At 46.9% G+C, this 11,096-nt stretch overlaps 1 protein-coding gene across 1 annotated transcript; it reads left to right on the top strand.

The window, feature by feature from the left end:
• Nucleotides 1-8,161: 8,161 nt before the first annotated feature.
• LOC140915285 (uncharacterized) lies at nucleotides 8,162-9,888 on the top strand. The gene is made up of 2 exons (XM_073354868.2): nucleotides 8,162-8,817; nucleotides 9,406-9,888. The coding sequence occupies exons 1-2, from the start codon at nucleotides 8,235-8,237 to the stop codon at nucleotides 9,576-9,578; spliced, it is 756 nt and encodes a 251-aa protein (XP_073210969.2). The 5' UTR covers nucleotides 8,162-8,234; the 3' UTR covers nucleotides 9,579-9,888.
• The last annotated feature ends 1,208 nt before the right edge of the window (nucleotides 9,889-11,096 follow it).

The raw sequence follows: 11,096 nt of genomic DNA, 5'->3' as shown, positions 1-11,096 counted from the left end.
AAAATCCTGTTTGCTTTGATGTACATTGCATATTTTGATTCTCCAGTGCTGAGAAAGCACAGGGGCCCTGTTTGCTGTGATATCTGCCCTCAAAGGACCATCCTTGCAATGGGTGCTTCTGCGAGCCATGGTCGGCTTGATACAATTGGCCCATCAGGTATAATCTTTGAATATCTGGAGCCAGATTCTAGCCACCATTACAGCCCCTTTACACCAGACCAATAGTACATGAGGGTTTTAAAGGGGGCACTGTGGAAGGGCAAGATGGATTGGCATACTCAGCCTTATGCTGCCCCTCCTTTAGAGGCATGTTGGGAATGGGACCAAGAGTAGGAGAAGCAGTCAGAGCTCTCTGCACTCCAGCAATTTTGGGCCACAGAGTATTATAGGAGTGCGCTATAAAAGTGATATGTCTGCATGGATGTATGTATGTAGGTTGATAGTATGAGCACCATCTACTGACACATAAAAATGTCAGTCTATAAACAGGGCTTCTGTTTAGCAAACCCTGAAAATTTCATTTTGGGGGATTCATTTTTAGCCATTTTTGAGTTTTATGTAGATGTCCAAAAGTCAGGTTTTAAGGGCTCTCTGTAGATACTGTAAGCAATAATCTCTTTGTAATGTTCCCTTGTGCGCTTTAACGGAGTTCTGTCTCAAACATCAGTACATTAAAGTGCACTGGGAACCTTTAGTGTGCACTAGCAGGGTCTACACCAACTGATTAATGTGCAATATGTGAGTTCATGTTAGAAATTGCACCCTGTAGTCCATATTGCTGCTCTGTGTAGACAAGCCCTTAGATTCAAATAACCATTCCGGTGTTTTTCCATTATATATTGGATAAACACTGATTTCTTTTGTTGTTCATTTTATTTTGGGTGTGTTGTCTCTGGGTTTGTCTGTTCAGGCTGAAAATCACAAGCCCTGTCTATAAGTATCTTCAATAATGTTGCTGTGATGCATGACAAATGGCTTCCAGCATGCAGCTCTTACCATGCAGCTCCCAATGTGGAGCAGCTTGTAAGCAGCCAGGGAAGGCTGCCGTCAATTAGAATAGCTCCACGGCTGCTTTCACTTATGCCAGGGGCCACACCAGCCCAGGGAGCAGCCTGAAATCTTGGTTACTGCAGCAAGATCACTTCAGAGGAAGCAAAGTAATAAAGGAAATACAGACACACAACTATCTACATGTTGATTGATGCAACTGTATTGAATGAAGTTTCTAAAGCTGATGCTGGGGATCTGCTGTTTTAATAGCACCAAAGTAGCTTATAAAAGTAAACTCTACATACTATCAGAAATTGTCATGAACCAAAACGTCAATCAAAATGCTCCCTGTTCTGGGCTTGGCGTGGAATGGTCAGCCTCCAAATCCAGATCCACATTTCACACCTCACTCCTATTTAAACAATGGACCAAACCAAAATTCTGGATTCAAATACCATCAACTTTGGAATAACCGGAATCCAGCCTTTTGGGGGTCAATGGGACAACACACATGCTTAAAGGTAGACTTGTACTCCAGCGCCTTGCTGACTTAGGGCCTTAGACGCTCACCAATCTGCCCCTTTTGGCTTTGCTGGCTGTGACCTTAAAAATAAAAGTCAAGCTCTGACTCCTCTTTAGCAGAAGCTAATCGACATGGAGGTAGCAAAGATTTGTCCTCTGCCTTATTATCATCTTCTTCTTTGAGTCCCATCCATCAGCAACAATGGTGCCGATTGAAGTTTTTCCACCGCTTTCTATCTTGTTCCAGATTCACAGCTTCATTAATCTTTCAGCCTTTTTGTTCTTTTTGTGCAGTGTAGTTGTAGCCATGTCGGTCCCGGCGTATCAGAGTGACACCTCTCCCACCTTGTCTCTTTTTGCTCTTTGTCATTCTTCACCATGTCTAGCCAATGCATCTTCCTTGATTTTTACTTCCATAAATTTCCATTATTTGATTCAATGAAATACAGCAATACAGCCGTGCACAGACAATCCAGGAAGTTTTTGGAAAGGGTAGGGAACAATTTCCTGGTGCAAGTGCTGGAGGAACCAACAAGGGGCAGAGCTCTTCTGGACCTGCTGCTCACAAACCGGGAAGAATTAGTGGGGGAGGCGAAAGTGGATGGAAACCTGTGAGGCAGTGACCATGAAATGGTCGAGTTCAGGATCCTGACACAGGGAAGAAAGGAAAGCAGCAGAATACAGACCCTGGACTTCAGAAAAGCAGACTTTGACAACCTCAGGGAACTGATGGGCAGGATCCCCTGGGAGAATAACATTAGGGGGAAAGGAGTCCAGGAGAGCAGGCTGTATTTTAAAGACTCCTTATTGAGGTTACAGGGACAAACCATCCCGATGTGTAGAAAGAATAGTAAATATGGCAGACAACCAGCTTGGCTTAACAGTGAAATCCTTGCTGATCTTAAACACAAAAAAGAAGCTTACAAGAAATGGAAGATTGGACAAATGACCAGGGAAGAGTATAAAAATATTGCTCAGGCATCCAGGAGTAAAATTAGGAAGGCCAAATCACACCTGGAGTTGCAGCTAGTAAGATGTTGAGTAACAAGGAGGGTTTCTTCAGGTATGTTAGCAACAAGAAGAAAGTCAAGGAAAGTGTGGGCCCCTTACTGAATGAGGGAGGCAACCTAGTGACAGAGGATGTGGAAAAAGCTAATGTACTCTGCTTTTTTTGCCTCTGTCTTCACGAACAAGGTCAACTCCGAGACTGCAGCACTGGGCAGCACAGCATGGGGAGGAGGTGACCAAACCTCTGTGGAAAAAAGAAGTGGTTCGGGACTATTTAGAAAAGCTGGACAAGCACAAGTCCATCGGGCTGGATGCACAGCATCCAAGAGTGCTAAAGGAGTTGGCGGATGTGATTGCAGAGCCATTGGCCATTATCTTTGAAAATTCATGGTGATCGGGGGAGGTCCCGGACAACTGTAAAAAGGTTAATGTAGTGCCCATCCTTAAAAAAGGGAAGAAGGAGGATCCTGGGAACTACACACCAGTCAGCCTCACTTCAGTCCCTGGAAAAATCATAGAGCAGGTCCTCAAGGAATCAATTCTGAAGCACTTAGAGGAGAGGAAAGTGAGCAGGAACAGTCAGCATGGATTCACCAAGGCCAAGTCATGCCTGACTAATCTAATTGCCTTCTATGACGAGATAACTGGCTCTGTGGAAGAGGGGAAAGCAGTGGACGTGTTGTTCCTTGACTTTAGCAAAGCTTTTGACACAGTCTCCCACAGTATTCTTGCCAGCAAGTTAAAGTAGTATGGGCTGGATGAATGGACTATAAGGTGGATAGAAAGTTGGCTAGATTGTCGGGCTCAAAGGGTAGTGATCAGTGGCTCCATGTCTAGTTGGCAGCCGGTATCAAGCGGAGTGCCCCAAGGGTCGGTCCTGGGGCCGGTTTTCTTCAATATCTTCACTAATGATCTGGAGGATGGTGTGGATTGCACCCTCAGCAAGTTTGCAGATGACACTAAACTGGGAGGAGAGGTAGATATGCTGGAGGATAGGGATAGGATACAGAGGGCCCAAGACAAATTAGAGGATTGGGCCAAAATAAATCTGTTGTGGTTCAACAAGGACAAGTGCAGAGTCCTGCACTTAGGAAGGAAGAATCCCATGCACTGCTACAGACTAGGGACTGAATGGCTAGGCAGAAGTTCTGCAGAAAAGGACCTAGGGGTTACAGTGGATGAGAAGCTGGATATGAGTCAACAGTGTGCCCTTGTTGCCAAGAAGGCTAATGGCATTTTGGGATGTATAAGTAGGGGCATTGCCAGCAGACCGAGGGACATGATCGTTCCCCTCTATTTGACGTTGGTGAGGCCTCATCTGGAGTACTGTTTCCAGTTTTGGGCCCCATACTACAAAAAGGATGTGGAAAAATTGGAAAGAGTCCAGTGGAGGGCAACAAAAATTATTAGGGGACTGGAACGCATGACTTATGAGGAGAGGCTGAGGGAACTGGGATTGTCTGCGGAAAGAAGAATGAGGTGGGATTTGATAGCTGCTTTCAACTACCTGAAAGGGGTTCCAAAGAGGATGGATCTAGACTGTTCTCAATGGTAACAGATGATAGAACAAGGAGTAATGGTCTCACGTTGCAGTGCGGGAGGTTTAGATTGGATATTAGGAAAAACTTTTTCACTAGGAGGGTGGTGAAGCACTGGAATGGGTTACCTAGGGAGGTGATGGAATCTCCTTCCTTAGAAGTTTTTTAAGGTCAAGCTTGACAAAGCCCTGGCTGGGATGATTTAGTTGGGGATTGGTCCTGCTTTGAGCAGGGGGTTGGACTAGATGACCTCCTTAGGTCCCTTCCAACCCTGATATTCTATGATTCAATGCATCCTTGGTCTTCCTCGATTTCTAGTTCCTTGCACTCTGGTATGTATTGCCATATATGGTGTCCTTTCTTGGCACGTGTCCAAACCATCACAGTTGTTTTCTTGGTTCTTCAGTAACAGCCTTATTTCTTGCCCACTTTCTTTGCATCTGATGAAGTGGGTTTTTTGCCCATGAAAGCTTATGCCCAAAAGAATCTGTTAGTCTTTAAGGTGCCACCGGACTCCTAGTTGTTTTTGTGGATACAGACTAACACAACTACCCCTCTGATTCTTGATTTCTAGCCCTGGCCATTTTCTTATCTCTTCATTTCTTTATTTTCTGCAGTCTTGAAGCTCTCAGTATTCCCCTCAGCCAGTTCATTTCTGCAGTCAAAACTGTTCAGCGGCTTTCCTTACATTCTAGCATTTCCCCCGAACCATGTTGTCGGTGTGACAGTTGTCTCGTCTACACTGATTTCTGCTTTAGCCAGATCTTGCAAAGTTTCCCTCTGCCCCCCATACGTACAGCTTAAGCCTCCTCTGCCTTGTCACCTGCTGCCAGGAAAACAGCGACTGCTGTGGGCCTACTAGCCCAGCCTCCACACTGTGCAGGCAGCTAGCCTGCTGGATTTCTGCTGAACGCAGAACAGAACCTTTTGAAATCTCCTTCCAGTACAGCTACAATCACAAGCCTTATCTACAGTAGGAAAATTACCTGGTGCTGACAACAGCCGCAGGTGCAGCCTGAACTGGGGTTGAAAATGGTTTAACTGCACATGCAGATGGAAAACAAAATAGTAAGTTACCTCCCTAGATGCATTACAGGTGAGCATTTTGGGAACTAGATGGGCAGCAAAGAAGCCATACAACTCAACCTGATTTCCAGGGGTCCGTGGATTTGTACAGATCTTCAGGATTCAGAAGACAGTGATATTAAAGAATCAGGCCGATATTACATCATCCCTTACCAGTTCCCAGTGGCCAATAACTTATATGATCCATTTCAGTTAACGAAAATAAGAAAGACTTGATGCTATCCCATCACCCTTATCTTCAGATGTGACTCCTCACTTGTTTGTCCTAACAGGGATCTCTCCATCTGCCTGATTCAATCTTCATCACTTTTCTATTGCAAAAGCCAGGAAAGATAATTCCCTGTGTAATGTGTTCTTTTATTGATCATAACATGATCGGGTTTTATGAATCATAACAAAAGTGTTGCTAGGTTGAGGACTGAGTAGGTAGTTAAGAGTCACTAGATCATGTACCATATAATCATCTGCATTAGATTCGGAACATGTAGCACAAGAGAGAATCTAATTGGCTTTTTAATCAGAAACTACAAAGGTAACTTGTTTCACAGGTATGTTCTCACTGATGTATGGCGTCTCACATGACTTACTTGCCGATTACAGTACTTGGCCAGCCTACCTGCTGTGGTCCAAATCCATTATCCTTATCCTATGATCACTGCCTGATCTCAAAGAGCTTTGCCCATGGGAGCTCCTGGAATGATTACAAAGGCAAGGAACTGAATAGTGAACATGAAGGAGAGGAATTGGGCCCAGATCCTGCACAGAGCTCTGTACCCACATGATGCCCCTTGCTAAATCAGTGTGCTAGAATGGAATCCTCCCCACTAGCATCTGAAGGTCGGGTGCAGCTGGACTGTGACGATCACTACAGCCTGTGGGAAAGGCAGCTGTGGTGGTTTGGGGCCAGTAGACCCCAGTGCTGTACGTGAGCCCATTATCCATGCTTCTGTCATTTCCACCCCGCCTTGTCCTGTGCAGAGCGCATGGCTCCATAGCATGCTGGGGGTGCAGAGTTCCCCACTAACTGGCCCCAAAGCCACAGAGGAAACACAGAATTGCTGCTGCCTTTTGGGCCAAGACACACCAGCGTGCTTGATAAACCAGGGCAATGTCTTTAACAACTTCTTAAGCTAATTTTAGATTAATTACCAATAAAAATACATCTTTAAACTCTGCAGTGGGAATGTAATTGCATTTAATTGCTGAGATAAATTTGAAATAATTGCACAGATGACATTCCCTCTGCCATAGGCGCACATGAACTGATGTGGGTTTCTTGGGTAACCCCCGATATCTCCATGTCAAGGTGCAGGTCTGGGATTTGATGTGGCCTAGAAAATGGCATGGCCAAAAGTCTGACCCATGCTATTTGGACAGTTAATTAGCGCTGTGCAAGATTCCAAGTGTTGCTCCTAATTCAGGTTTGGAATTTGAGCATCAAGGGTGCTTATTTGGAAAATAATCTGTCCAAGGTGATAGAGCCATGTGGATTAGAATGTAGTGACAGAGAGGCTGATCCTGATGGCCAAGAAAGGGTAGAGGGATGTGGTGACCAAGAACAGACAGGAATGTGGGGAAGGGGTTGGGTGGATTTGGAGAGCAAGTTGGAGCAGTGCGCAGGGTGATCAGGAAAAGGACCTGGGGCACTGGATATTTCCCTCGAGTGACAATAGGGGCTATTTTGTGTAGTGTTTTAAATGTAAGGAACACCATAGGCCCACCCCCACCCTGGGTATGACATTCCTTGAACCCCTCTCTTGCTCCCTGCGGGCAGCACACCGCATCCCAATAGCGTAAGCCCCTGAAGTGATGTGATAGGGAAGGATTTGTCTGCAGCTTGGGGATCTTTTGTTTTAAGTCTCTGGATGCAAGAGCTAGGATTTCCGGATGTCGGACTCCAGCAGCACCAGAGAACATGCATTCTGATGTGGCAGTTCCCAACCCACCTTGCACAAAAAGGATGCAGTGGTCCAGCAGAAGGAGCTAAAAAATAGTTTGTATTAAGCCTATTACAATGCGCATGTCTGACTGTATAATTAATCAAAGTGTTGTAGCTGTGTCGGTCCCAGGATATTAGAGAGACAGGGCCGGGGAGGTAATTTCTTTTGTTGGACCAACTTCTGTTGGTGAGAGAGACAAGTATAACCTGGAAAGCTCACAGAAGTGGGTGCAATAAAGATATTACCTCTCCCACCTTGTCTCTCTCATAAATTAAAGGCAGATAGCCCAGGTCAGGAGCCTGTGAGCCTCCAACTGTTCCTTCCTCTTCAAGTTCTGTGGTGGAACTTAATGTAAGTGCTCCCTGGAGTAAAGTTACTCCTAATCAGCTTTCATTGGGTGTCACACTTGTGTTATTTGGAGATGCTGGGGGAGATGCTTGAAGGCACAGACGCCAGGTACATGACTAACCCCCACTGGCACCTGACTGCCATTTGTGCCTTTTGAAAACCTTCCCCATTGCCCTTTCACTCTCAAGGATCCAAAGTAAAACACTAACATAGAACGTTTTACATTTTGCCTTTTCTGCAGCATTCACTCAGACTTGTTGCTAGGGTCAGAGGAGTATAGATGGGAGCATGCAGTAAGGAAGAGCTTGCTCAAGGAGAAAGAGATTTCAGATACCAACCAACTATGCTCGTTAGAGTCATGCAGCGTCCTGGAATATGCTTGAGTTGAGGACTGGTTTCAGTTTTGGTGGCAAAAGAGACTTAAATGAGAGCAGTACAGACTCCTAGCCCTGGTCTACACTAGGACTTTAGGTTGAATTTAGCAGCATTAAATCAATGTAAACCTGCACCCGTCCACACGATGAAGCCCTTTATTTCGACTTAAAGGGCTCTTAAAATCGATTTCCTTACTCCACCCCTGACAAGTGGATTAGCGCTTAAATCGGCCTTGCCAGCTCGAATTTGGGGTACTGTGGACACAATTCGATGGTATTGGCCTCTGGGAGCTATCCCAGAGTGCTCCATTGTGACCGCTCTGGACAGCACTCTCAACTCAGATGCACTGGCCAGGTAGACAGGAAAAGAACCGCGAACTTTTGAATCTCATTTCCTGTTTGGCCAGCGTGGCAAGCTGCAGGTGACCATGCAGAGCTCATCAGCAGAGGTGACCATGATGGAGTCCCAGAATCGCAAAAGAGCTCCAGCATGGACCGAATGGGAGGTACGGGATCTGATTGCTGTATGGGGAGAGGAATCCGTGCTATCAGAACTCCGTTCCAGTTTTCGAAATGCCAAAACCTTTATCAAAATCTCCCAGGGCATGAAGGACAGAGGCCATAACAGGGACCCGAAGCAGTGCCGCGTGAAACTGAAGGAGCTGAGGCAAGCCTACCAGAAAACCAGAGAGGCGAACGGCCGCTCCGGGTCAGAGCCCCAAACATGCCGCTTCTACGATGAGCTGCGTGCCATTTTAGGGGGTTCAGACACCACTACCCCAGCCGTGTTGTTTGACTCCTTCAATGGAGATGGAGGCAATACGGAAGCAGGTTTCGGGGACGAAGAAGATGATGATGAGGAGGAGGTTGTAGATAGCTCACAGCAAGCAAGCGGAGAAACCGGTTTTCCCGACAGCCAGGAACTGTTTCTCACCCTGGACCCGGAGCCAGTACCCCCCGAACCCACCCAAGGCTGCCTCCTGGACCCAGCAGACAGAGAAGGGACCTCCGGTGAGTGTACCTTTTAAAATACTATACATGGTTTAAAAGCAAGCATGTGAAAGGATTACTTTGCCCTGGCATTCGCGGCTCTCCTGGATGTACACCCAAAGCCTTTGCAAAAGGTTTCTGGGGAGGTCAGCCTTATTGCATCCTTCATGGTAGGACACTTTACCACTCCAGGCCAGTAACACGTACTCGGGAATCATTCCACAACAAAGCATTGCAGTGTATGTTTGCTGGCGTTCAAACAACATCCGTTCTTTATCTCTCTGTGTTATCTCACTCTCCTGAGGATATAATTCACGGTCATCTGGTTGAAATAAAGTGCTTTTCTTCAGGGGATACTCAGAGGAGCCCATTCCTGCTGGGCTGTTTGCCTGTGGCTAAACAGAAATGTTCCCCGCTGTTAGCCACAGGAAGGGGGGAAGGTTGAGGGGGTAGCCATGCGGTGGGGGGAGGCAAAATGCGACCTTGTAACGAAAGCACATGTGCTATGTATGTAATGTTAACAGCAAGGTTTACCCTGAAAGAGTGTAGCCACTGTTTTATAAAATGTGTCTTTTTAAATACCGCTGTCCCTTTTTTTTTCTCCACCAGCTGCATGTGTTTCAATGATCACAGGATCTTCTCCTTCCCAAAGGCTAGTGAAGCTTAGAAAGAAAAAAAAACGCACTCGAGATGAAATGTTCTCCAAGCTCATGTTGTCCTCCCACACTGACAGAGCACAGATGAATGCAAATAATGTCAGAGTGCAGGAAAGCACAAAATGACCGGGAGGAGAGGTGGCGGGCTGAAGAGAGTAAGTGGTGGGCTGAAGACAGGGCTGAAGCTCAAATGTGGCGGCAGCATAATGAGAGGAGGCAGGATTCAATGCTGAGGCTGCTGGAGGACCAAACCAGTATGCTCCAGTGTATGGTTGAGCTGCAGCAAAGGCAGCTGGAGCACAGACTGCCACTACAGCCCCTGTGTAACCAACCGCCCTCCTCCCCAAGTTCCATAGCCTCCACACCCAGATGCCCAAGAACGCGGTGTGGGGGCCACCGGCCAACCAGCCACTCCACCACAGAGGATTGCCCAAAAAAAAGAAGGCTGGCATTCAATAAAATTTAAAGTTGTAAACTTTTAAAGTGCTGTGTGGCATTTTCCTTCCCTCCTCCACCACCCCTCCTGGACTACCTTGGTAGTCATCCCCCTATTTGTGTGATGAATGAATAAAGAATGCATGAATGTGAAGCAACAATGACTTTATTGCCTCTGCAAGCGGTGATCGAAGGGAGGAGGGGAGGGTGGTTAGCTTACAGGGAAGTAGAGTGAACCAAGGGGCGGGGGGTTTCATCAAGGAGAAACAAACAGAACTTTCACACCGTAGCCTGGCCAGTCATGAAACTGGTTTTCAAAGCTTCTCTGATGCGTACCGCGCCCTCCTGTGCTCTTCTAACCGCCCTGGTGTCTGGCTGCACGTAACCAGCAGCCAGGCGATTTGCCTCAACCTCCCACCCCGCCATAAACGTCTCCCCCTTACTCTCACAGATATTGTGGAGCACACAGCAAGCAGTAATAACAGTGGGAATATTGGTTTCGCTGAGGTCTAAGCAAGTCAGTAAACTGCGCCAGCGCGCCTTTAAACGTCCAAATGCACATTCTACCACCATTCTGCACTTGCTCAGCCTGTAGTTGAACAGCTCCTGACTACTGTCCAGGCTGCCTGTGTATGGCTTCATGAGCCATGGCATTAAGGGGTAGGCTGGGTCCCCAAGGATACATATAGGCATTTCAACATCCCCAACAGTTATTTTCTGGTCTGGGAATAAAGTCTCTTCCTGCAGCTTTTGCAACAGACCAGAGTTCCTGAAGATGCGAGCGTCATGTACCTTTCCCGGCTATCCCACGTTGATGTTGGTGAAACGTCCCTTGTGATCCACCAGAGCTTGCAGCACTATCGAAAAGTACCCCTTGCGGTTTATGTACTCGCCAGCTTGGTGCTCCGTGCCAAGATAGGGATATGGGTTCCGTCTATGGCCCCACCACAGTTAGGGAATCCCATTGCAGCAAAGCCATCCACTATGACCTGCACATTTCCCAGGGTCACTACCCTTGATATCAGCAGATCTTTGATTGCGTGGGCTACTTGCATCACAGCAGCCCCAACAGTAGATTTGCCCACTCCAAATTGATTCCCAACTGACCGGTAGCTGTCTGGCGTTGCAAGCTTCCACAGGGCTATCGCCACTCGCTTCTCAACTGTGAGGGCTGCTCTCATCTTGGTATTCATGCGCCTCAGGGCAGGG

The sequence above is a fragment of the Lepidochelys kempii genome, chromosome 7, assembly GCF_965140285.1.
Source record: "Lepidochelys kempii isolate rLepKem1 chromosome 7, rLepKem1.hap1, whole genome shotgun sequence".
In the NCBI taxonomy this organism is placed as follows: Eukaryota; Metazoa; Chordata; order Testudines; family Cheloniidae; genus Lepidochelys; species Lepidochelys kempii.
The sequence above is the reverse complement of the archived record's forward strand: the minus strand, read 5'-3'. Positions and strand labels throughout refer to the sequence as shown.